Consider the following 27,675-nt stretch of genomic DNA (forward strand, 5'->3'; position numbering starts at 1 on the left):
TGCCGTTCTTTACGCATTGTTTTCTGTTAGTCAAAAACGATTCTAGCATTGCAATTGATTTCGTACTCAATCCATTTTTTAAAATTTTTTTGAGAAAAATTTTGTGAGATATTGAGTTAAAAGCTTTAGCTAAATCCAAGAATATACTAACAACAGTTTCATTTTCTTCCAACAAACTCTTCACTGATTCCGTCAACGATATAACTGTGTCAGTCGAAGATTTTTGCAAGAGTCGCTGTAACTGAAATTGGTCTGTAGTTTCCTGCTTCCAGTGGATCACCTTTTTACATACGCTTTTTTAAGTACGTCGAGAAAAATGTTTTTTGATTTGATTTTGTTTATTGCAAACTGTAGATTTGTTGGAATAGACATTTTCCTACACTTAAAGGACCATGTAGTAAGTAATCCAGGACCCGCTGCTTTGTTTTGCTGTAATTGATCAATTACAGTAAGCAGTTCTTTTTTCGTTATGTGTCTGAAAGACAACACAGTTTTGTCCAAAGCGTAGTCCCGTAACTCAACCTTTTCTGTCTCGCCTTCTTATAATTCTAATTTAGAAAAATAGATATTAATTGTGGTAGCGATTTCTTTTTTATCTTTTAAATAATATTGGTTAAACCGAATGCTAGAAATTTCGCTATTTTTATCCTCGTGTTTTATTTTTGTTTTTATAAATTTCCACTGTTGCTTTGAATCGGGTTGACTTTCGAACAATTTCTGTGAATAATTGTTACTCGCTCTTCTAAGCAGTCGTTTTGTATGGTTTCTTATTCTTATGTATGAGTTATATGTGTCAACGTCTGCTTTTTCCTTCCAAAAATTGAAAAGCCTGTGTCTTTCGTTAATAAGATTCAAACTTTCTCTGGATAACGATTTCTTTTTTGGTTGATTTTGACGATGGCTCTCTTATTTTAGTAGGAGCTATATTATTCAGAATATTTTCAAACATATTTATAAATTTTTCAAAATTTGAGTTTGCATTGTTTTGTTGATACATGGGATTGCAATCCGCTGGTGCAGTTTTTGTTAAGATTAGCTCTTGTAATTTTTCTAGTATCCATATGAAAACTGCGTTTTGATGTTTTCATAATCAATGTCCAGTGACGAAATGAAAACTTGTGTAAAATGATCACTTCCAAACAACTGCTCGATAACGGTTGCATCAAAAATTTGGTGTCTTGTTAAACCTTAGGGTTAAATTCTGAGTAATTTACATGTTTCAAAAAAGATTAAGGTTAAACAAAAATTTATTTCTAATTCTCAACATTGGGCCAGTTTCTCAAAATCAAATTGAACTTTGTGTTATTCTGATCATTGCGATCTGTGCTAACATATAGAGAGCATTGACAAGATTAATCATTTAAACAGAAACTGTTTATTTGCAAAGTAATCATTAGGGCTAAGTTTTTATTAGTGTTCTCAAACAAAGTTTATTGGCTGTCCTTTTTAGCTATTGGATTTGTTTTTAAATCTTCAAAATTGTAAATTTAAAGTTATATCCACAACAAAAACGTTTGGTTAAATGTTTACATTTTCAAACTTGCCTTGTTAATATATGAATAGTTTGGTCTTACTTGTCTATCTATTGGAACACGTTCATGCAGTTTGACCATTTCGTTGCTTTGTTTTTGCTTAAATTATTTTAAGTTTTTTTTCTTTCGGATCTCAATTGGTAAATTGTTCAACTCCCTAGAAAAATTTATGATTGGCACTCCGTTTGGATTGGCACTTATTCTCTGGAAAAACTGGACAGTTCTAGAGTTTTTAGTCAACCCGTATTTTTCAAAAATCCTGAGTGAGGAATTTTTTTTATCTCGACTGCTCTCCTTGTATTGTGAGAGGAGATCGAAAAAACCAGAAAGACAAACTTTTTTAATGAGAATCTCTGCTGGTATAGTTTTGTCTTTCAATAAAAGATCTCTTGCACTGTCAAACTTTTTGCGCAGGTGGCAAACCTATATTCCCCAGTTTTTTGTCTTTTAACTCTCTGAAGTGACATAAACAACAACGATTGGGAAAAAAAGCACTATATTGTGATGGGACAAAACAAGTGATTTAAAAAGACCGATTCCAGCTTTTAATGGTAGATGTCTTACTAAGTGAATTGACCTAATAGCATTTGCCATTTTTGCTAACGTTTTGTTTAGTTGTATGTCAAAATTTAGATTGTTATCAATCATACCTAAATAACGGCTATTTGTTTTTGGCTCTATTGAAATTCCATTATAATGCAATTGTTCAATTTTTGATTCACCATTTTTTGAAAAACCACAATTTCTGTTTTATCTCGGTTCAAAGTTAGCATATTCGGCCTCATATAACTGTCAGTATGTTCAAATACACTGTTAATTTTGCAGAAGAGATTTTCATCGGATTTGGAATGACAAATAATGCATGTGTCATCTGCAAACTGTAAAACCTCCTCTTCCTTTTTTCTGGGATATCGTTGATATACATTATGAAAATTAAAGGTCCGAGAACTGTTCCTTGAGGTACTCCCTGATTGATTGTCACCCAGTTCGAATATTCAATGCCTTTCTTTATGCATTTTTTTCTGTTAGACAAAAACGATTCTAGCATTGCATTTGATTTCGTACTTAATCCATTTTTTAAAATTTTTTTGAGAAAAATTTTTGTGAGATTTTGAGTTAAAAAGTTTTAGCTAAATCCAAGAATATACTAACAACAGTTTCATTCTCTTGTAACACACTCTTCTCTGATTCCGTCAACGATATAACTGTGTCAGTCGGAGATTTTTGCAAGAGTCGCTGTAACTGAAATTGGTCTGTAGTTTCCTGCTTCCAGTGGATCACCTTTTTACATATGCTTTTTTAAGTACGTCTCGAAAAATATTTTTTGATCTGAATTCGTTTATTGCAAACTGTAGATTTGTTGGAATAGACATTTTCCTACACTTAAAGGACCATGTAGTAAGTAATCCAGGACCCACTGCTTTGTTTTGTTGTAATTGATCAATTACAGTAAGCAGTTCTTTTTTCGTTATGTGTCTGAAAGGAAACAGTTTTGTCAAAAACGTAGTCCGGTAACTCAATCTTTTCTGTCTCGCTTTCTTGTAATTCTAATTTAGAAAAATAAATATTAATTGTGTTAGCGATTTCTTTTTTATCTTTTAAATAATATTGGTTAAACCGAATTCTAGAAATTTCGCTATTTTTATCCGTGTGTTTTATTTTTGTTTTTATAAATTTCCAGTGTTGCTTTGAATCGGGAAGACTTTCGAACAATTTCTGTGAATAATTTTTACTCGCTCTTCTAAATAGTCTGTTTGTATGCTTTCTTATTCTTATGTATGAGTTATATGTGTCAACGTCGGCTTTTTCCTTCCACAAATTGAAAAGCCTGTGCCTTTCGTTAATAAGATTCAAACTTTTTCTGGATAACGATATCTTTTTTGGTTGATTTTGACGATGGCTCTTTTATTTTAGTAGGAGCTATATTATTCAGAATATTTTCAAACATATTTGAAAATTTTTCAAAATTTGAGTTTGCTTTGTTTTGTTGATACATGGGATTGCAATCCGCTGGTGCTGTTTTTGTTAAGATTAGCTCTTGTAGGTTTTCTAGTATCCATATAAAAAAACTGCGTTTTGTTGTTTTCATAATCAATGTCCAGTGACGAAAGGAAAACTTGTGTAAAATGATCACTTCCAATCAACTAGTCGATAACGGTTGCATCAAAAATTAGGTGTCTTGTGCTTAAACAGTGATCAATCAGTGTTTCCTGATTTCCATTTGTCCAGGTTGGATTATTTTTTTTACTAATTCAAGCCCGTTGTTGGAAGCAAATTCTGTCAATAACTCTCGTTCTCTTTGATTGAAATAATTTATGTTATAGTCTCCGAATAGTATTGCATTATCTGTTATTGAATATGCGCTTGAATATTCTGATCTCAACGCGTCCCGGAAAAATTCGCTCAAGTTTTTGTTGGAATCATAAGAAACGTTTATTAGAAGTTTTTCCTTAAACGGTGCTTGTATTTCAACCCATAGTGATTCAAAAAAATTTCTGTTCTGTTGTCGTTGATATACATTATGAAAATTAAAGGTCCGAGAACTGTTCCTTGAGGTACACCGTGATTGATTGTCACCCAGTTCGAATATTCAATGCCGTTCTTTACGCATTGTTTTGTGTTAGACAAAAACGATTCTAGCATTGCAATTGATTCCGTACAAAATCCATTTTAGAAAGAAAAATTGAGAAATATTTTCTGAGATATTGAGTTAAAAGCTTCGGCTAAATAGAGCTTCGGCTAAAAAGCTTCGGCAAGAATATACTAACAACAGTTTTTTTTTCTTCTAACAAACTCTTCACTGGTTCCGTCAATTATATGACTGTGTCAGTCGAAGATTTTTGCAAGAGTCGTTGTAACTGAAATGGGTCTGTACTTTCCTGCTTCCAGTGGATCACCTTTTTACATAAGCTTTTTTAGGTACGTCGCGAAAAATGTTTTTTGATTTGAATTCGTTTATTGCAAACTGTAGATTTGTTGGAATAGACATTTTCCTACACTTAAAGGACCATGTAGTAATTAATCCAGGACCCGCTGCTTTGTTTTGTTGTAATTGATCAATTGCAGTAAGCAGTTCTTTTTTCGTTATGTGTCTGAAAGAAAACACAGTTTTGTCCAAAGCGTAATCCCGTAACTCAACCTTTTCTGTCTCGCCTTCTTCTAATTCTAATTTGGAAAAATAAATATTAATTGTGTGAGCGATTTCTCTTTTATCTTTTAAATAATTTGGTTTACTGGTTAAACCGAATTCTAGAAACTTCGCTATTTTTATCCTCGTGTTTTATTTTTGTTTTAATAAATTTCCACTGTTGCTTTGAATCGGGAAGAATTTCGAACAATTTTGTGAATAATTTTTACTCGCTCTTCTAAAAAAACTGTTTGTATTGTTTCTTATTCTTATGTATGAGTTATGTGTCAACGTCTGCTTTTTCCTTCCAATAATTGAAAAGCCTGTGCCTTTTGTTAATAAGATTCAAACTTCCTCTGGATAACGATTTCTTTTTTGGTTGATTTTGACGATGGCTCTCTTATTTTAGTAGGAGCTATATTAATCAGAATATTTTCAAACATATTTGAAAATTTTTCAAAATTTGAGTTTGCTTTGTTTTGTTGATACATGGGATTGCAATCCGCTGGTGCTGTTTTTGTTAAGATTAGCTCTTGTAATTTTTCTAGTATCCATATAAAAAACTGTGTTTTGTTGTATTCATAATCAATGTACACTGACGAAAGAACTTGTGTAAAATGATCACTTCCAAACAACTGCTCGATAACGGTTGCATCAAAAATTTGGTGTCTTGTGGTTAAACAGTGATCAATCAGTGTTTCCTGATTTCCATTTGTCCAGGTTGGAGTTTTTTTTACTAATTGAAGCGCATTGTTGGAAGCAAATTCTGTCAATAACTCTTTTTCTCTTTCAGTGAAATAATTTATGTTATAGTCTCCGAATAGGATTACATTATCTGTTATTGAATATGCGCTTGAATATTCTGATCTCAACTCGTCCCGGAAAAATTCGCTCAAGTTTTTGTTGGAACCATAAGAAACGTTTATTAGAGAAACGTCTGTTATTATGGTTGAGATCATTCCTTGTTTTATCTTTGAATGGGTTTGAACCCATATTACTACTCAACCACCTCTCGTTAACTGCGTCAATTTTGATCTACTTTAATGAAGAAAGTGGTGATTGTTGCTTAAAAAATTCAAGGGTATCTTCTGATTATCGTTTATCCATGTTTCAGTAACAATAAAGCATGTTTGTGTGTTCTACTGCTGCAAAAAATCCGAAATTTTTTCGCGTTTGTTGTTAACGCTTCTAATATTTGTATATACAAAGCATGGATATTAGTTTTCATTTTCCTTACGTTTTTGGTAGACCTCGAATGTTTGTAAATTATGTAAATGGGGTCCTGGATTACATTCGACCTCACCATAAAGTAAAACTAAGTAGGTTATAACTAGGAATTGATATATTAAGTTTAAGGACCAAAATCTAAGACAGACATTATCAATCATTGTTTTGATTTTAAAAATCAAACAATTTGAAGTGCTTGGGTGACATTTGATTAAAAACTTACACTTTTTAGTTTCTGCGAGAAAAAAACAGGCTAAAAAACATGAGAAATTTTCAATAGGAAAACATTTTTTTGAAAATCACCCAAACGCATTATATCCAATATGACGGCTTCTGTTCCAGTGATTGAAGACATCTATTGGCTGCTTTTTGATTTGTCTCAGGTACGTTGCTGCCAGAAGGTTGATACCCCACACCTGATATGTAATTTTGAAGCCAAAACCATTTTTTGGATTCCATTTTGATTAGGATGAATGCCATCCATTCGAATTTCTCCTTTTTCCAAATTATAATCCAGAAGTTGTTAATTGCTCTTGAACGCAGTTAATAGCAGTTATTGTAAACGTGTGTGTCTTTTTTTATACAAATCTTTTGCTTGACACTTCTGCGCTTTTCTTCTAGAACATTCTTTTACTTCTCAAGTGACTTTTTCACTCTTTTTTCATCATTTTTGAGTGATCGCTGGTGCTCCGAAGTTGCTAATATAAAATCGGTTGCGGCGTAGCAGGATTGACTGATTTGTAGCGCAGTTGTTAGTGAGGGTGGCCATGGAGCGAGAGTTCGGTGGTTCGAATCCCGGTGGGCTCAAAGTTTTTTTTGCACCCATAAAGAAAAATTGATCTAGGCTAGAGCCCCTGATGAATTAAATTGCCTCGCCTGTCGTTCAAGAGCAATTCTTCCGACATTTTTCGGTTTCTGTTTCATTTTTTATTAACAGTGGGATTGAGGTCTAATAACAATTCATCAATTAATATGGTTAACAAAACGGTGGTTATCAATACAACATATCAACAGTTTATGAATCTCATTTCACCGGCATTTTTTATTTTTTTATTTTTTCACATGTAAAATGTTTGTGAAACTGGTTGTCTAATAACAACTGGTTGTCATACGAACAAATCAAGGCAGAAATTTTTCCTGTCATCAAATGAAAACTATCAAAAATATCGGATAACAATTATTCTGCAGAGAGTCTTGATATAAGAAGACGCTATATAACTGATTTCTTCAAAATAATATGCCTTATATTAACTCTCATGTTTTAGACATGGAATTTGAGCCTTTTAAGAGAATTGATGTTTACTTTGTTATAAAGACACGTAGTGTTAGTTTGTGATAGCTCGTTCTGTCTGTACCTCCCATTAGTCTAACACGCCTCTGTGGAAGGTTTGAAAGATATATTTTTTTGGTGAAGGCTAATGAAGTGATCAATTTTGGTATTTAAAGAGAAAGGAATTTGATCCATTATGAGACAAAGGATGTGTGGATCTATACAGAAGAAGATTGTTCTAAGTGAGTAAGTGAGTGTGTGTAGGTGAGAAGGCGGAAGAGGAGACAGAGACAGAGTATGTACCACAAGAGAAACAGGAGGATACAATGGAAGACACTGCTGCAGTGGAAGATGAACAAAATGAAGAAGATGAGGAAGAGGTGGAAGTGGAAGTGAATGAGGAAATGGAGGATTCACACTCCACTCAAGGTCAGTACTCATTTGAAGAGACTCTGCATAAAATACAGATGACTTCTCTCGTGACATACATGGAGAGAATGAGGACCAGGTTAAGATGATATTACTTAGTGAATATCTAATGCTGTGTTAGGAAAGCTTTGCTCGTAGTGGTAGTAAATATTGTCATAACCAGCTGAAATGAAACTTGATATCACCTGCAAAAATCCTAATAAGCTTTTAAATCTTTTCATATTTGTATAGAGAGCGTTCAAAGTGTTCATTAAGTGTTCTTGTGGAGAACTTAAAAGACTTTCAAGTTTCATGTCAGTGGGTGAATTATGCATGTTTCCACGCACAGCCACCCTGTGAACAAGTTGATAACATTGCTAGTTAATACCGGTACATAATATCAATTAAATTCACGAGTAGTGAATGGATTAATTTAAAAAAAATCAAAAACTACTTAATAAATGACTGGTTTTGATATTTTGAGCCTATTTTTCCAATTTTTGTCTCTACTTTTCAATTGGGAATCTGTTGACGTCAGTCCATAGAGGATAACAGTTACTAAGTTTGAGAAATTTTATGATCTTTTTCCTCCTAAACAATGTAACCGTATTTGGCATTGTAAAAGCATGTAATTGCAAGAAAGAGAAGAGTGAAGAAAAAGAAGTTGATTTATTTAGCGATTAGTATCAGTCATCTTAACATCGAAGAATTTTCATTAAGTTAATCAAATTTGATGCGAGGACTAAAGGCATAAAAAAGAACGGAATTCAAATAATAAAAAACTGCAGATTAACGAATAAAGGAGTGAATTTTGTGTACTAAGGAAAAAGTCATCACTTTTTTCATCTAAAAACGCAAAAGATTCAATAGATTAAAAATTCATGCTTAAAACAAAATGTGCATATAAGCACAAACGTATATCATAGCGATATTTGATCTAATTGAGAGTGTTCCTGTGGAAAGCAGTCCTCGGTAATTAATTATTTTGTTGTTGGGGTAAATTAGAGATCCATTTTGACGGATTAATCCAATTTGCGAAAAATCAAAAAAAATTCAACGAGGTTTCAAAACTAGCAGGTTTGCCATTGAGGTTGAAACCTTTAAAATGAATATGAAGCATAACAAGAGGCTTCATCTAACAAACAATTCGGTCAATACTCGGTCAATACTAACAAAAAAATAAAGTATCTTATTTTGACGCCCTCTTACAGAGGAGACAGTGGAAAGTGCTAAAATCAAACATGCTGTTAGACTGAATAAAACCGATTATTGAACTATGCTCAGGGCAAAAAATGAAAAGATGAATCCTCAGTTTCTAAAAAGTTTTAAAATCAGAAACAATTTTGAAATTCTCCAGGAAAGTGTGTAAACTGTGGTACCGGAACTGACTAGCAATGCTATAATGAGCACTGTTATGAATGCACCACCCCACCCACACACCCCATACCCCATGGATTTATAGGAAGCATTCCATAGATAGACACGCAGCTCTTCTTAAGTACCATACCCTTGCTGCCTTACATTTGTCCTTCTCAGCAATTTATCCATCCTCATATTTGTTCCGACCCCTCTTGAGGGGGGAGGAACTATGTACTCAAATGGTTTTTTTTGTTCAGTCAATTTTCGCCGATCGATATATTCATCGTAGAGTTGAGACTGGTATCATTAGAAAGCTCGTCCAGCGTAGAATATGGAATTAAAAAGATTTTTTTAATTTTCGTTTTCTACAGGGAGTTATCGATGTTTAAACTTCTGAAAAAAGTAGAGTGAATTCACGTTGTTTTAGTCACATTTTCCGGAATTTTTTCGTCAATTTTGCGTAGAATATGGAATTAAAAAGATTTTTTTAATTTTCGTTTTCTACAGGGAGTTATCGAGGTTTAAACTTCTGAAAAAAGTAGAGTGAATTCACGTTGTTTTATTCACATTTTCCGGAATTTTTTCGTCAATTTTGCTAAAATTTGTTGAAATTTTTAAGAATAGTGTCGTTGATTTTATTTTTAAGGACAAACAAGCCTTGTTGATTATTCTGATTTAAATTTTTTGGTCAAAAACTCAGCCTTTTTTCAGCCCAAAAAATTTCAGCCTTTTTCATCAAAAACAGCACGAAATAAGCTACTTTACTACTTTAGTCCACTTTGATAAAATTTGCCGGCACTACAACCCCAAACAACACTAATAAAATCTTTGTAGACTCAGAAGGGGGTTATTTCTACTTCAACTTCCGCTGAGAGTGCTCTGTAATTAAAACTTTGCCGTTTTTTGCTAGCTTTACTCGTTTATTAAAAATGCATAATTTTTGAGTTTTCAACTAACAAATTATCTATTTCTACAATATTCGAGAAATCAATATTTCCTAACGGACAAAAAGAATTAGCAGGGCTGGTTTTGGGTCAATCTTGGACTGTTACAATCCAAAAAGAATTGGGATTGCAATCAGTCGGTCTTTTTTTTGAAAAAAGACCTTTTTATAATAATAAAGAACAGAACATATCAAATGAAAGCTCAGGAGTGAGAGGTCCAATTGGCTTCCTAAGCAGCTGCAAGCTAATGCTTTTAATTCTTCACTTGAAAGTTTATGATCGTTTCGACTTTTAAAAATAATTGATTTTCAAATAAATAATGGCTTAATGAAATTTTCCTCCTTTTTTTCTTAATTTGGTCAACTTGCAGCTTTGTGTCAGCAAAGAAAGAATGCTTTTTCATTCTACTGATTTGACATTTAGTCTCGATTGCCTTTTAAGCCTGAAGTTATTGTTGTCTGGCTTTGATAATACTAGATTTCAGATTATTTTTTGTTTTTGTAAATTTGCCTGTTTTTCACGTTTTCTTGTCACATTATCACATTACTGACAGTTTTCATATCACATTATTAGCGTTCAAAATGAAACAACATTAAACATATTAAACTCCTTGAAGATATAGATTTTCGTTTTAACGGCCTCGGCAATTCTTCAATTTGAATTTTTTAATTTGTCTTTAACTTTCATTTTTAATTAGTCATTTCAGTTGTATGAAATTTCCTGTATAGTGATAGGTTTCACTGGCTTTTTACGGAAGAATAGACGCGCCGATATTCTGATATTAGTAGATATCTGATGGTTTTCATGACTTTGAAAACAATCGTTTTCCAAAACTAAAAATAAAAAACTTTTTAACTTCGCAAGTTTGTTCTTTTTATTTTTATTTTTGGTACCTAACCTCGTTAATTACAGGTCAAATATGACATTGTGGCTGTCAATGGAAGGTGTCAAAAGGGATTGATGTCCCAAAATCTATTTTTTTAAAGAATGCGTTATGGCCTTACTGACTTCGACACCGGTTTTTCACCAAAAAAGAAATTAATTTGATTTTTGTCGTGTTTGACGTTCTTTTTGTAGACGCAAGAATTATTCAGGATAATTGCAGGTCTCAAAGAATTTCTTTGGATGAATAATTGACCCTATTTAAGTATTTCATTTTGTAATTTTTGTTTTTCATGGCTTTGGATATAATTTTGTTTCGAAAAAAATCAACATTATTAAATACTTTCGCCCCTTTCTCCTTTTTGTCTACTTGTTACCTAGTCTCACTACTAAATGGCCAAATACTACATTATCGGTGTTTGAAGAAGGTGCAAACGAATATATTTTGAGGGCCGAAATATGGCTTGACGGTTTTGACAGCGTTTTCTGGCAAGTTTCAATTGAATTTTTGTTTGTTGTTTTTTTGTTTTTCTTTTTAGCCGCTTAAAGAAATGAATAAGGACAGGTCCTAATGCCCTTCTATAGAAGCATTGGTAATTGTAAACCTTTGGGATATTTTACTTGATTTCTAATGGTTTTAATTACTTTGAAGTTAATTGTTTTAAAAAAAATAAGCGAATTTTTTAATTTTACTGTTTTTGCTCTTTTTTGTCTAATTGTTACCAAACCTTTTTATGGACTGGTCCATATCTTTTCTGATGATTTATAAGTTATTTTGTTTTTTTTAGGTTCATCTGACGGTATGTTGACTTTGTTATTGATTTTTTTTTAAAACGGACAAAAAGTTTTTGATGTAATTAATGTTTGTTGTCGTTGTTGTTTGATTTTGCTGTTCGTCTTGACTCGCTTTCTTAATATTGGCATATCACAGCAATTTAATGCTTCAATTTTTTCTCCACTACTCCACTGAGTTATTTGCATTGGAGGCTATCCTATCGTTCATACACAATTTTTTTGAAAAATACTTGGGGTTTTTTGGGATTCCGAAAAAATAATTTTTGGGTTTTCTATCTGTTCCTCATTTGGTAGACAATTATGCCAAAATTGTGGATGGGCGGGGTCGGAACCTTATGTGCGCACATTGCTGAGCCGCCTTGTATAATCTACTTTAACAGTTTAATCTACCCGCCTTGTACATTGCTGAGCCGCCTTGTATAATCTACTTTAACAGCGGAACACAGTTTTATGATCTCGTCTTAGCCATGGTAATTGATAATAAGAACCATGGTAAACCACAATTCCGAACTTTATCTCGACAATATCGCTCTGTTCATACATGTCTGGGCACAAATATGGTATCTGAGAAGGGTCAACCGGGTTCTTTCGGTGATGAGGGTTAAAATCCTGAAAAGTGTCAATAATGGGATTAGTTTGAACAATCGTGTGGTTAGGAGTAGTAATTAATTGTTTCGTGTATTGTGTGCTGTTGTTAGTTGGTTAGTTAATTAGTTAGTACTGCACACAGTTTGGTAGAGAAAAAAACTTTTTTCAAGTGCGTGGGATTATCGAACTTGCAGACCATAAATCTGACCGTGATATCTCATGAAATGCGAAATAAATTAACAATCTTTTTGTCATCTCAACTGGTCTCTTTTATGGTATGCAAGTTTCGTTTGTTTGTGACCACTTGTGATTATTTAGTGCTCTTTCAAAAAGCTCAGCTAAATTTACCTCAAATTTTAATTAACACTTTCAAAACTTCTTCATGAATTTCCCTCAAAAATTATCTGATCAATTCAGGTGAGTTACAGAGTTTCGGCTCAAGTACCGCTAGTAATGTTCAGACTTTTTTCACCGGAATTCAACGCGTTTCTTAAATTATTAATAGCCGCACAGCGATAGCTGAGGCTATTATTGGCCTTCTCTTGGTTTTTTTTACAATTCAAAGAATTTGAATTGTATTGGGGCGCTGTCTTTTTTTTTTAAGATCTGTTCACACATTTTCATGATTTTTGAAGTCAAATTGGAGTAGTGATTTTGGTCACGCCGAAACAGGAAATGGAGCGAAAACGCGAGTGGTTTTGCGGCGTGAATTTTTTTCGCTCTAATTTTAAAGTCGAGTGAGAAAATGGTGTTTGAACAAAAATTCGGTTTCTCGGTAGTGGTTTTTTGTTCACATGCGGCAATTTCACTCTGATTTTTACTGTTTTTTCGATTTTTTGGATCGGATTTTTTTCTAAATGGTTTTCCCAATCCATTCAAAGCTCATTCTAGGCCTAGTTTTTTGTGTGAATTAAATTTTCATTTCTCGTTAGTGGTTTTTTTGTTCACATGCGGCATTTTCACATCGATTTTCTGTTTTTTTTTCTTATTTTTTTATCAGAATTTTTAAAAATGGTTTTCTCAATTCACTCTTAGTCCATTCTAGGTCTGGTTTTTCTCTTTAGTCAATGAAAATTCTTTGAATTGTACGTCAGGACTTGTCCTGCTATGTTTTTTATTTCGTCGTCATGATTTTTGTTACGACCATATGACGTCACAGCCATTTTTTGTTCATTCGTTCATGCAATTTCAACTGAATTGCATGTGTGACGTCATTTTTCGCTCTTAGTGGAGCGAGTTTTTTTGTTCATGCGTGTGATTAAATTTTTGGTCACACTTGACTTACCTCACTCTCAAAAATGACTTCCTCTCTTTGAAATTGACTTTTATTTACTTTAATTCAAAGAGATAAGGTCAAATGGGTGTGTATCACTCTAAATGAAGGTTATTTGAGATCAGCTAATAGAGGCAGCAATAACTTATACAGATTTTTAATCAAAATATAACAGATCAGCCTTCAATGAAAATTTTTTTGGTCTGTCTTTTTTACTGTTTTTTTTAGACTGCCGATCTACGAATCTATTGCGGCTATTTTCTGGCAATCTGCCAGCTATGTTTTTATTTGTGAATATGTTCGACCCCAGGCGAGGGTAAATTTTGTTGAGTTTTATTGGAACATTACAGACTGTCTCTAAGTCTGAATTGGCATTATAACAAAAAAAAGCTTTCATTTTAGCTTAATTGCTCCAGGTTCCTTTGATAATATGCGAAACGATTATTATAAAATGCATTCATTATGTGGCTCTCCTCTCTCTCTCTCTCCCATGTATTAAGGCTGTGTGAAATCACATAAAAACACGTATCAACGCTCACTTTATATAAATATGCTGCAGTATATAAATTAACATGAGTTTATGGGGATGAGCTTCAGAAGTGGTGGTGGGATTTTTCCTGTGAATAAGTAGATGCCAATACAGACTTGGAGAGGGTGTGGATTGAATTTCGTTATAAAGAGAGTGTTATGATTGTTGTGCTGTTTGTTATTGCAGCAACAGATAGCACTGATGTATTCTGCACTGATGATGATAGTAGTGGTAGTAACACTAGTAGAACAGAGAGTAAACAACACCAGCAACAAAATCCATTGCTGGTTCCACCAATGCACCAATCCACCTCTTCCACCTCCCCAATCAGCCACAACTTAACTACTAACTCCACCGCATCTGACCTCACTAACATCCAAAACATAACCCCCAGTCGCAATATTGGGGAACATGTAGCAGCTACAGAACAGCAACAGCCGTCAAAAGAAGTTACACCCCTGCCATTCATGCCAAAATTGATCGCATTGAAAAAATCGATTACTGATGGAAGTGAATCCAGCTTGCCGTTTGGTGTCAGCTCCCTTGTTTCTCCTGGAAAATCCAAACCTTATCTAGAGAAATGCTTAGGCAGGCCTTTGAAGCAATCTGAAAACAAGCTTGTTGAGGATGCAGAAAAGTGTCGCGTTGAAAAATGTGCTCAGTCTATTTCGAGTTTGATTGACAAATTTGAACTCTCCGATGAAGAAATTAGTGATTTAGTTAGAACACTTAAGGATCTAATTGATGCGGAGAAAATTGAGGCCTTCGTTTTGTTTGAGAACGAGGACTTCGATGAATTGCCGACGAAGGAGCAATTGAACTTCGTATTGTCTTTTTGCATTAGTGAGGAACCAGAAAATACGTCTGTTTTGATTCAAGAGAAAATGGGATATTGGAAAAGCGGTGATACTTCAGAAGACATCCTGTCTCAGTTAGATCCAGATATCAGCAATATCTTCGCCGGTTTTGTAGAGAAAGTGAGTGATTTGCTGAGAGAAGCTAACGAAGTTGTTGACGACGACGCAGTGTCTCGAATTGAAGCAACTGAGAAGCAGTTAAAACGATTGTTTGAGTCAAAAACGTCTGAATGTTTGGACGAGATGAAAGATGACGCAATTGTTCCGTCTCTGCTTCTGAGTAAACCAGTCAGCTCTGTTGATTCTCTTACAAAATCCAAACCTTTCTTAGAGGAAGCCTTAGGCAGACCTTTGAAGCAATCTGAAAACAAGCTTGTTGAGGATGCAGAAAAGTGTCGCGTTGAAAAATGTGCTCAGTCTCTTTCGAGTTTGGTTGAAAAATTTGAACTCTCCGATGAAGAAATTAGTGATTTGGTAAGAACACTTAAAGATCTAATTGATGCGGAGAAAACTGAGGACTTCGTTTTGTTTGAGAACAAAGACTTCGATGAATTGCCGACGAAGGAGCAATTGAACTCCGTATTGTCAATTTGCATTAGTGAGAAATCAGAAAATACGTCTGTTTTGATTCGAGAGAATTTGATCAAGTGGAGGGCCGGTGATAGTTCAGAGGACATCCTGTCTGAGCTTCAGGCAGATTTCAATAATGCCAAGGTCTGTTTTGTGGAGAAAATGTCTAATTTGCTGAGAAAAGCTAGCGAAGTCGAGGATGATGTCCCAGTGTCTCGAATTGAAACTACTGAGAAGCAGTTAAAACGATTGTTCGAGTCAATTAAGTCTGAATGTTTGGTCGAGATGAAAGATGACGTAATTGTTCCGTCTTTGCTTCTGAGTAAACCAGTCAGCTCTTTTGATTCTCTTAAAAAATCCAAACCTCTCTTAGAGGAAGTCTTAGACAGACCTTTGAAGCAATCGGAAAACAAGTTGGTTGAGGATGCAGAAAAGTGTCGCGTTGAAGAATGTGCTCAGTCTGTTTCAAGTTTGATTGACAAAATTGAACTCTCCGATGAAGAAATTAGTGATTTGGTTACAACACTTAAAGATCTAATTGATTCGGAGAAAACTGGGGACTTCGTTTTGTTTGAGAACGAGGACTTCGATGAATTGCCGACGAAGGAGCAATTGAACTCCGTATTGTCTATTTGCATTAGTGAGGAACCAGAAAATACGTCTGTTTTGATTCGAGAGAAATTGAGCCATTGGAAAGCCGGTGATATTTCAGAAGACGTCCTATCTCAATTAGATTCAGATACCAGCAATGCCAACGGCTGTTTTGTAGAGAAGGTGACTGATTTGCTGAGAGAAGATAGCGAAGTTGTTGACGGCGACCCAGGGTCTCGAATTGAAGCAACTGAAAAGCATTTAAAACTATTGTTCGAGTCAAATAAGTCTGAATGTTTGGACGAGACGAGATATGACGCAATTGTTCCGTCGTTGCTTCTGAGTAAACCAGTCAGCTCTCTTGATTCTCTTGAAAAATCCAAACGTTTCTCAGAGGAAGCCTTAGGCAGACCTTTGAAGCAATCGGAAAACAAGCTCGTTGAGGATGCAGAAAAGTGTCGCGTTGAAAAATGTGCTCACTCTCTTTCGAGTTTGATTGACAAATTTGAACTCACCGATGAGGAAATTAGTGATTTGGTTACAACACTTAAAGATCTAATTGATTCGGAGAAAACTGGGGACTTCGTCTTGTTTGAGAACGAGGACGTCGATGAATTGTCGACGAAGGAGCAATTGAACTCTGTATTGTCTATTTGCATTAGTGAGGAACCGGAAAACACGTCTGTTTTCATTCGAGAGAAATTGAGCTATTGGAAAACCGGTGATATTTCAGAAGACGTACTGTCTCAGTTAGATTCAGATATCAGCAAAGCCAATGCCTGTTTTGTAGAGAAAGTGTCTGATTTGCTGAGAGAAGCGAACGAAGTTGGTGATGACGACCCAGAGTGTCGAATTGAAGCAACTGAGAAGCAGTTAAAACGATTGTTCGAGTCAAACAAGTCTGAATGTCTGGACGAGATGAAAGATAACGCAATTGTTCCGTCTTTGCTACTGAGTAAACCAGTCAGCTCTCTTGATTCTCTTACAAAATCCAAACGTTTCTTAGAGGAAGCCTTAGGCAGATCTTTGAAGCAATCTGAAATCAAGCTCGTTGAGGATGCAGAAAAGTGTCGCGTTGAAAAATGTGCTCATTCTCTTTCGAGTTTGATTGACAAATTTGAACTCTCCGATGAAGAAATAAGTGATTTGGTTAGAACACTTAGAGATCTAATTGATGCGGAGAAAACTGCGGACTTCGTTTTGTTTGAGAACGAGGACTTCGATGAATTGCCGACGAAGGAACAATTGAACTCCGTATTGTCTATTTGCATTAGTGAGGAACCAGAAAATACGTCTGTTTTCATTCGAGAGAAATTGAGCTATTGGAAAACCGGTGATATTTCAGAAGACGTACTGTCTCAGTTAGATTCAGATATCAGCAATGCCAACGCCAGTTTCGTAGAGAAAGTGACTGATTTGCTGAGAGAAGCTAACGAAGTTGTTGATGACGACGCAGGGTCTCGAATTGAAACAACTGAGAAGCAGTTAAAACGATTGTTCGAGTCAATTAAGTCTGAATGTTTGGACGAGATGAAAGATGACGTAATTGTTCCGTCTTTGCTTCTGAGTAAACCAGTCAGCTCTCTTGATTCTCTTAAAAAATCCAAACCTCTCTTAGAGGAAGCCTTAGACAGACCTTTGAATCAATCAGAAAGCAAGTTGGTTGAGGATGCAGAAAAGTGTCGCGTTGAAGAATGTGCTCAGTCTGTTTCAAGTTTGATTGACAAAATTAAACTCTCCGATGAAGAAATTAGTGATCTGATTACAACACTTAAAGTTCTAATTGATTCGGAGAAAACTGTGGACTTCGTTTTGTTTGAGAACGAGGACTTCGATGAATTGTCGACGAAGGAGCAATTGAACTCCGTATTGTCTATATGCATTAGTGAGGAACCGGAAAATACGTCTGTTTTGATTCGAGAGAAATTGAGCCATTGGAAAGCTGGAGATATTTCAGAAGACGTCCTATCTCAATTAGATTCAGATACCAGCAATGCCAACGTTTGCTTTGTAGAGAAAGTGACTGATTTGCTGAGAGAAGCTAACGAAGTTGTTGACGACGACGCAGGGTCTCGAATTGAAACAACTGAGAAGCAGTTAAAACGATTGTTCGAGTCAAACAAGTCTGAATGTTTGGACGAGATGAAAGATGACGCAATTGTTGCGTCTTTGCTTCTGAGTAAACCAGTCAGCTCTCTTGATTGTCTTACAAAATCCGAACCTTTCTTAGAGGAAGCCTTAGGCAGACCTTTGAAGCAATCTGAAAACAAGCTCGTTGAGGATGCAGAAAGGTGTCGCGTTGAAAAATGTGCTCAGTCTATTTCGAGTTTGATTGACAAATTTGAACTCTCCGATGAAGAAATTAGTGATCTGGTTACAACACTTAAAGATCTAATTGATTCGGAGAAAACTGAGGACTTCGTTTTGTTTGAGAACGAGGACTTCGATGAATTGTCGACGAAGGAGCAATTGAACTCCGTATTGTCTATATGCATTAGTGAGGAACCGGAAAATACGTCTGCTTTGATTCGAGAGAAATTGAGCCATTGGAAAGCTGGAGATATTTCAGAAGACGTCCTATCTCAATTAGATTCAGATACCAGCAATGCCAATGCCTGTTTTGTAGAGAAAGTGTCTGATTTGCTGAGAGAAGCGAACGAAGTTGGTGATGACGACCCAGGGTCTCGAATTGAAGCAACTGAAAAGCAGTTAAAACGATTGTTCGAGTCAAACAAGTCTGAATGTTTGGACGAGAGGAAAGATGACGCAATTGTTCCGTCTTTGCTTCTGATTAAACCAGTCAGCTCTCTTGATTCTCTTACAAAATCCAAACCTTTCTTAGAGGAAGCCTTAGGCAGACCTTTGAAGCAATCTGAAATCAAGCTCGTTGAGGATGCAGAAAAGTGTCGCGTTGAAAAATGTGCTCAGTCTATTTCGAGTTTGATTGACAAATTTGAACTCTCCGATGAAGAAATTAGTGATTTGGTAAGAACACTTAAAGATCTAATTGATGCGGAGAAAACTGAGGACTTCGTTTTGTTTGAGAACAAAGACTTCGATGAATTGCCGACGAAGGAGCAATTGAACTCCGTATTGTCTATTTGCATTAGTGAGGAACCAGAAAATACGTCTGTTTTGATTCGAGAGAAAATGGGCTATTGGAAATGCGGTGATACTTCAGAAGACATCCTGTCTCCGTTAAATCCAGATATCAGCAATGCCAACGCCGGTTTTGTAGAGAAAGTGACTGATTTGCTGAGAGAAGCTAACGAAGTTGTTGATGACGATGCAGGGTCTCGAATTGAAACAACTGAGAAGCAATTAAAACGATTGTTCGAGTCAATTAAGTCTGAATGTTTGGACGAGATGAAAGATGACGTAATTGTTCCGTCTTTGCTTCTGAGTAAACCAGTCAGCTCTTTTGATTCTCTTAAAAAATCTAAACCTCTCTTAGAGGAAGCCTTAGACAGACCTTTGAAGCAATCGGAAAACAAGTTGGTTGAGGATGCAGAAAGGTGTCGCGTTGAAAAATGTGCTCAGTCTATTTCGAGTTTGATTGACAATTTTGAACTCTCCGATGAAGAAATTAGTGATTTGGTTACAACACTTAAAGATCTAATTGATTTGGAGAAAATTGGGGACTTCGTTTTGTTTGAGAACGAGGACTTCGATGAATTGTCGACGAAGGAGCAATTGAACTCCGTATTGTCTGTTTGCATTAGTGAGGAACCGGAAATTACGTCTGTTTTGATTCGAGAGAAATTGAGCCATTGGAAGGCCGGAGATATTTCAGAAGACGTCCTATCTCAATTAGATTCAGATACCAGCAATACCAACGGCTGCTTTGTAGAGAAAGTGTCTGATTTGCTGAGAGAAGCGAACGAAGTTGGTGATGACGACCCAGGGTCTCGAATTGAAGCAACTGAAAAGCAGTTAAAACGATTGTTCGAGTCAAACAAGTCTGAATGTTTGGACGAGAGGAAAGATGACGCAATTGTTCCGTCTTTGCTTCTGAGTAAACCAGTCAGCTCTCTTGATTCTCTTACAAAATCCAAACCTTTCTTAGAGGAAGCCTTAGGCAGATCTTTGAAGCAATCTGAAATCAAGCTCGTTGAGGATGCAGAAAAGTGTCGCGTTGAAAAATGTGCTCAGTCTATTTCGAGTTTGATTGACAAATTTGAACTCTCCGATGAAGAAATTAGTGATTTGGTAAGAACACTTAAAGATCTAATTGATGCGGAGAAAACTGAGGACTTCGTTTTGTTTGAGAACAAAGACTTCGATGAATTGCCGACGAAGGAGCAATTGAACTCCGTATTGTCTATTTGCATTAGTGAGGAACCAGAAAATACGTCTGTTTTGATTCGAGAGAAAATGGGCTATTGGAAATGCGGTGATACTTCAGAAGACATCCTGTCTCCGTTAAATCCAGATATCAGCAATGCCAACGCCGATTTTGTTGAGAATGTGACTGATTTGCTGAGAGAAGCTAACGAAGTTGTTGACGACGACGCAGGGTCTCGAATTGAAACAACTGAGAAGCAGTTGAAACGATTGTTCGAGTCAATTAAGTCTGAATGTTTGGACGAGATGAAAGATGACGTAATTGTTCCGTCTTTGCTTCTGAGTAAACCAGTCAGCTCTTTTGATTCTCTTAAAAAATCCAAACCTCTCTTAGAGGAAGCCTTAGACAGACCTTTGAAGCAATCGGAAAACAAGTCGGTTGAGGATGCAGAAAGGTGTCGCGTTGAAAAATGTGCTCAGTCTATTTCGATTTTGATTGACAAATTTGAACTCTCCGATGAAGAAATTAGTGATTTGGTTACAACACTTAAAGATCTAATTGATTCGGAGAAAATTGGGGACTTCGTTTTGTTTGAGAACGAGGACTTCGATGATTTGTCGACGAAGGAGCAATTGAACTCCGTATTGTCTATTTGCATTAGTGAGGAACCGGAAATTACGTCTGTTTTCATTCGAGAGAAATTGAGCTATTGGAAAACCGGTGATATTTCAGAAGACGTACTGTCTCAGTTAGATTCAGATATCAGCAATGCCAACGCCAGTTTCGTAGAGAAAGTGACTGATTTGCTGAGAGAAGCTAACGAAGTTGTTGACGACGACGCAGGGTCTCGAATTGAAACAACTGAGAAGCAGTTAAAACGATTGTTCGAGTCAAACAAGTCTAAATGTTTGGACGAGATGAAAGATGACGCAATTTTTCCGTCTTTGCTTCTGAGTAAACCAGTCAGCTCTCTTGATTCTCTTACAAAATCCGAACCTTTCTTTGAGGAAGCCTTAGGCAGACCTTTGAAACAATCTGGAAACAAGCTCGTTGAGGATGCAGAAAGGTGTCGCGTTGAAAAATGTGCTCAGTCTATTTCGAGTTTGATTGACAAATTTGAACTCTCCGATGAAGAAATTAGTGATCTGGTTACAACACTTAAAGATCTAATTGATTCGGAGAAAACTGAGGACCTCGTTTTGTTTGAGAACGAGGACTTCGATGAATTGTCGACGAAGGAGCAATTGAACGCCGTATTGTCTATTTGCATTAGTGAGGAACCGGAAAACACGTCTGTTTTGATTCGAGAGAAATTGAGCTATTGGAAAGCCGGTGTTATTTCAGAAGACGTACTGTCTCAGTTAGATTCAGATATCAGCAATGCCAACCCATGTTTTGTAGAGAAGGTGTCTGATTTGCTGAGAGAAGCGAACGAAGTTGGTGATGACGACCCAGGATCTCGAATTGAAGCAACTGAGAAGCAGTTAAAACAATTGTTCGAGTCAAACAAGTCTGAATGTTTGGACGAGACGAAAGATGGCGCAATTTTTCCGTCGTTGCTTCTGAGTAAACCAGTCAGCTCTCTTGAGTCTCTTGAAAAATCCAAATCTTTCTTAGAGGAAGCCTTAGGCAGACTTTTGAAGCAATCTGAAAACAAGTTGGTTGAAGATGCAGAAAAGTGTCGCGTTGAAGAATGTGCTATGTGTGTTTCAAGTTTGATTGACAAAATTGAACTCTCTGATGAAGAAATTAGTGATTTGGTTACAACACTTAAAAATCTAATTGATTCGGAGAAAACTGAGGACTTCGTTTGGTTTGAGAACAAAGACTTCGATGAATTGCCGACGAAGGAGCAATTGAACTCCGTATTGTCTATTTGCGTTAGTGAGGAACCAGAAAATACGTCTGTTTTGATTCGAGAGAAAATGGGCCTTTTGAAATGCGGTGATACTTCAAAAGACGTCCTGTCTCAGTTAGATTCAGATATCAGCAATGCCAATGCTTGTTTTGTAGAGAAAGTGTCTGATTTGCTGAGAGAATCGAACGAAGTTGGTGATGACGACCCAGGGTCTCGAATTGAAGCAACTGAAAAGCAGTTAAAACGATTGTTCGAGTCAAACAAGTCTAAATGTTTGGACGAGATGAAACATGACGCAATTTTTCCGTCTTTGCTTCTGAGTAAACCAGTCAGCTCTCTTTATTCTCTTAAAAAATCCAAACCTTACTTAGAGGAAGCCTTAGGCAGACCTTTGAAGCAATCTGAAAACAAGTTGGTTGGGGATGCAGAAAAGTGTCGCGTAGAAGAATGCGCTCAGTCTATTTCGAGTTTGATTGACAAAATTGAACTCTCCGATGAGGAAATTAGAGATTTGGTTAGAACACTTAAAGATCTAATTGATGCGGAGAAAACTGAGGACTTCGTTTTGTTTGAGAACGAGGACTTCGATGAATTGCCGACGAAGGAGCAATTGAACTCCGTATTGTCCATTTGCATTAGTGAGGAACCGGAAAACACGTCTGTTTTGATTCGAGAGAAATTGAGCTATTGGAAAGCCGGTGTTATTTCAGAAGACGTCCTGTCTCAGTTAGATTCAGATATCAGCAATGCCAACGCCTGTTTTGTAGGAAAATTGTCTGATGTGCTGAGGGATGCTAGCAAAGTTGTTGATGGTGACCCAGATTCACGAATCGAAACAACTCAGAAGCAGTTAAAACGATATTTTGATCCAAACAAGACTGAATGTTTGAACGAGATGAAAGATGATGCAAATATTCCATCGTTGCTTCTAAGTAAACCAGTCAGCTCTCTTGATTCTTTGAAAAAATGCAAACCTTACTTGGAGGAAGCCTTAGGCAGACCTTTGAAGCAATCTGAAAACAAGTTGGTTGAGGATGCAGGAAAGTGTCGCGTTGAAGAATGTGCTCAATCTGTTTCAAGTTTGATTGACAAAATTGAACTCTCCGATGAAGAAATTAGTGATTTGGTAAGAACACTTGAAGATCTAATTGATGCGGATAAAACTGAGGACTTCGTTTTGTTTGAGAACAAAGACTTCGATGAATTGCCGACGAAGGAGCAATTGAACTCCGTATTGTCAATTTGCATTAGTGAGAAACCAGAAAATACGTCTGTTTTGATTCGAGAGAAATTGATCAAGTGGAGAGCCGGTGATAGTTCAGAGGACATCCTGTCTGAGCTTCAGGCAGATTTCAATAATGCCAAGGTCTGTTTTGTGGAGAAAATGTCTAATTTGCTGAGAGAAGCTAGCGAAGTCGAGGATGATGTCCCAGTGTCTCGAATTGAAACTACTGAGAAGCAGTTAAAACGATTGTTCGAGTCAAACAAGTCTGAATGTTTGGACGAGATGAAAGATGACGCAAATGTTCCGTCTTTGCTTCTGAGTAAACCAGTCAGCTCTCTTGATTCTCTTACAAAATCCAAACCTTTCTTAGAGGAAGCCTTAGGCAGACCTTTGAAGCAATCTGAAAACAAGCTCGTTGAGGATGCAGAAAAGTGTCGCGTTGAAAAATGTGCTCAGTCTATTTCGAGTTTGATTGACAAATTTGAACTCTCCGATGAAGAAATAAGTGATTTGGTAAGAACACTTAAAGATCTAATTGATGCGGAGAAAACTGAGGACTTCGTTTGGTTTGAGAACAAAGACTTCGATGAATTGCCGACGAAGGAGCAATTGAACTCCGTATTGTCTATTTGCATTAGTGAGGAACCAGAAAATACGTCTGTTTTGATTCGAGAGAAAATGGGCCTTTTGAAATGCGGTGATACTTCAAAAGACGTCCTGTCTCAGTTAGATTCAGATATCAGCAATGCCAACGCCTGTTTTGTAGGAAAATTGTCTGATGTGCTGAGGGATGCTAGCAAAGTTGTTGATGGTGACCCAGATTCACGAATCGAAACAACTCAGAAGCAGTTAAAACGATATTTTGATCCAAACAAGACTGAATGTTTGAACGAGATGAAAGATGATGCAAATATTCCATCGTTGCTTCTAAGTAAACCAGTGAGCTCTCTTGATTCTTTGAAAAAATGCAAACCTTACTTGGAGGAAGCCTTAGGCAGACCTTTGAAGCAATCTGAAAACAAGTTGGTTGAGGATGCAGGAAAGTGTCGCGTTGAAGAATGTGCTCAATCTGTTTCAAGTTTGATTGACAAAATTGAACTCTCCGATGAAGAAATTAGTGATTTGGTAAGAACACTTAAAGATCTAATTGATGCGGATAAAACTGAGGACTTCGTTTTGTTTGAGAACAAAGACTTCGATGAATTGCCGACGAAGGAGCAATTGAACTCCGTATTGTCAATTTGCATTAGTGAGAAATCAGAAAATACGTCTGTTTTGATTCGAGAGAATTTGATCAAGTGGAGGGCCGGTGATAGTTCAGAGGACATCCTGTCTGAGCTTCAGGCAGATTTCAATAATGCCAAGGTCTGTTTTGTGGAGAAAATGTCTAATTTGCTGAGAAAAGCTAGCGAAGTCGAGGATGATGTCCCAGTGTCTCGAATTGAAACTACTGAGAAGCAGTTAAAACGATTGTTCGAGTCAAACAAGTCTGAATGTTTGGACGAGATGAAAGATGACGCAATTGTTCCGTCTTTGCTTCTGAGTAAACCAGTCAGCTCTCTTGATTCTCTTACAAAATCCAAACCTTTCTTAGAGGAAGCCTTAGGCAGACCTTTGAAGCAATCTGAAAACAAGCTCGTTGAGGATGCAGAAAAGTGTCGCGTTGAAAAATGTGCTCAGTCTATTTCGAGTTTGATTGACAAATTTGAACTCTCCGATGAAGAAATTAGTGATTTGGTAAGAACACTTAAAGATCTAATTGGTGCGGAGAAAACTGAGGACTTCGTTTGGTTTGAGAACAAAGACTTCGATGAATTGCCGACGAAGGAGCAATTGAACTCCGTATTGTCTATTTGCATTAGTGAGGAACCAGAAAATACGTCTGTTTTGATTCGAGAGAAATTGATCAAGTGGAGAGCCGGTGATAGTTCAGAGGACATCTTGTCTGAGCTTCAGGCAGATTTCAATAATGCCAACGTCTGTTTTGTGGAGAAAATGTCTGATTTGCTGAGAGAACCCAGCGAAGTCGTTGATGATGTCCCAGAGTCTCGAATTGAAACAACTGAGAGGCAGTTGAAAGGCGCGTTTGAGTCAGCCATGGCTGATTTTTTGGGCAAGATGACAAGTGATGAAGTTGTTCCCTCATTGCTGCTGATTAATCCAGTTAGCTCTTTTGATTGTCGTGATAAATCTAAACTCCACCTGGAGGAATCCTCAAGCAGCCCGCGGGAGCTGTCTGAAGTGATTGAGATTGGAGAGCTAGGTCGTGTCCGACAATGCACGCAATCTGTTTTGAATTTGGTTGATAAAAATGATCGTTGCGATGAGGTAATCAACGACTTGGCAGAATCATTGATTGAAGTATTAAGAGTTAGCAATGTGGACTCTGTCTCTTTACTTGAAGATTGTACTTCTGAGCAGACAGTTGGACGTGATAAACTGAAGATAGTTTTACCGGAATGTCTCGCCGAAAACCCAGAAGAATCTTTTGATCTAATCCGGGAAACACTTTGGAAGAAACCTTTGCCAGAGAACGAGGTTGAAGCGCTGTTGGAGGTGTTGCGCTCTTGTGGGATAGAAGGACGTCAATTCTATTTTGGTAACGCATTTGAGCGTCATCATTCATTCCCATAGGACCTGTTTCCTTTTCCACATCATGAATTGATAGAAACAACTTTTATTGAGAAGTTTTTATACTAAAAGTGAAAAGTTGATGCTGATTTTAAATGTACAGTTAAAACCCGCATAAAACCTGTTTTTGCAGCTTTTCCTTGTACACTCTAAGTTGATCTATGGTTCATGGAAAATTTTCTGTTCTGTTTATAAACGTGGTCATGTTTCTATTCTGAATCTCATTCGCTGATATTTTACACAAAATAAGATGATAGATAATTGACATATCTCTTATTATAAAAATTTACACAATATTGTTAGTGAAAAGTAGCGCAACAGTTCGTTCTCATAATTTTTTGAGTGGGAAAAGGAAACAGTAATATTATTAATTAATCATCGCTTGCCATAACTTCACCTCACATAATTATCATCTGTTTTCCTTTTTTGTTTCAATCTCTCTTTAAAATAAGTTGAAAAGAAATAAACACATAACATTATTATAAACACTGTAAAAATGAAGACTTTTTAATACAAGGTTTTCTGTTTAATTTATTTCTGCTTAGCCGCCTCAAATGTCAAATTATTTTATTGTGCTTATTAATTAAGTTATGCTCCAAACATAGCCCTTTAGCGGTGTGGAAACTGATCCGATCCCACAAATAAACGCAGCTCCCCCCGCCCCTAAGCTCAAGTACGATGGCCCTCTAATGAGGCGGGAAAACTCAAGGTAACTGCTCTAAGTAGATGCTGACCATTCTCACAAGCAGAGAGTTCATTTAACATTTTGCAGTATTGTGAAATGTAAAATTATGAAATTACTTATTACTTTTCTTTTCGGTTTAGTTTAATCGCTAGTTTATTCCAATTATTTGTGTTGGGTTGGTCTGCCCGGGTTGACCCCATAATTCAAAAAGTTACAAGTCAAATTACAACTTCATATTATGGCTTCTATGAAAAGTTCTAAAGCTCTTACAGCCATTATTTGAATCTTTTCCGTCTGCCCCCCCCCCCCCCTCACCGTCACAACTCACGTGCCATTGCATAGTGGAATATTAAGTGCGTAAATCAGTATGTAGTAAAATTATGGCACTCACGCTTGGTGTTGAAAATGAGATACTGCCACTAAGCTGATGGAAAAGGTGTCATTATTCTCATTCATATCATGTTCATTACCATATCACTATTTTACATACTCTATTCATACAATACTCATTATCAGCATACCGCTTTTTCTTCATCTATTCCTTAATTGCTCTTAACATTCCATCACTGCTACTCTTTCTCTACTGAGAAATGTCTCCAATCAATCAATCACCTCTAATCCAATCAAGTAACTCTTTCACATCATCACAGGTGTACACACATATGCACAGTATACTTTATAGCACTCACTAGAGTATACAAAACAAACCTATATAACTCTAGAGTCATCTCATCCTCTTTCATATTACACTTTTAAATGTAGACATTGAACGCCTGCATATGTACTGTGCTGTGTGTTTACTATTATGTATATCTGTACTTACTCAACATCACAAATATCATCTCTCTTTTTATTTCCTACTTTCTTCTCTATTGAGAGGCGGGTGTGTATGTTTGAGTGGTGATTTGTAATGTGTCTTGTCTGTTGCAGTGGACGAGAGTGTCAATAAGGAGAACGAGAGTGAGGCAGATACTCAGCTGGAACAGAAAGAACAACAACAAGAGGTGAAATCTTCAAAGACCAAGGCGAGTCCTTTAAA

General features: G+C 36.4%; 1 protein-coding gene across 1 annotated transcript in view; it reads left to right on the top strand.

Annotated features, from left to right (window-relative positions):
• The window catches only part of LOC142350941 (uncharacterized), a 136,075-nt gene extending 110,121 nt beyond the window's left edge, over positions 1–25,954 (top strand). The window contains exons 21-22 of the mRNA XM_075402966.1: positions 7,421–7,585; positions 14,121–25,954. Of these exons, the coding sequence (XP_075259081.1) occupies positions 7,421–7,585; positions 14,121–25,954 (11,999 nt within the window). The remainder of the gene's footprint in view (positions 1–7,420; positions 7,586–14,120) is intronic.
• Positions 25,955–27,675: the final 1,721 nt, after the last annotated feature.

This window comes from Convolutriloba macropyga, chromosome 12, assembly GCF_964194025.1.
Source record: "Convolutriloba macropyga chromosome 12, txConMacr16.3, whole genome shotgun sequence".
Lineage (NCBI taxonomy): Eukaryota > Metazoa > Xenacoelomorpha > Acoela > Convolutidae > Convolutriloba > Convolutriloba macropyga.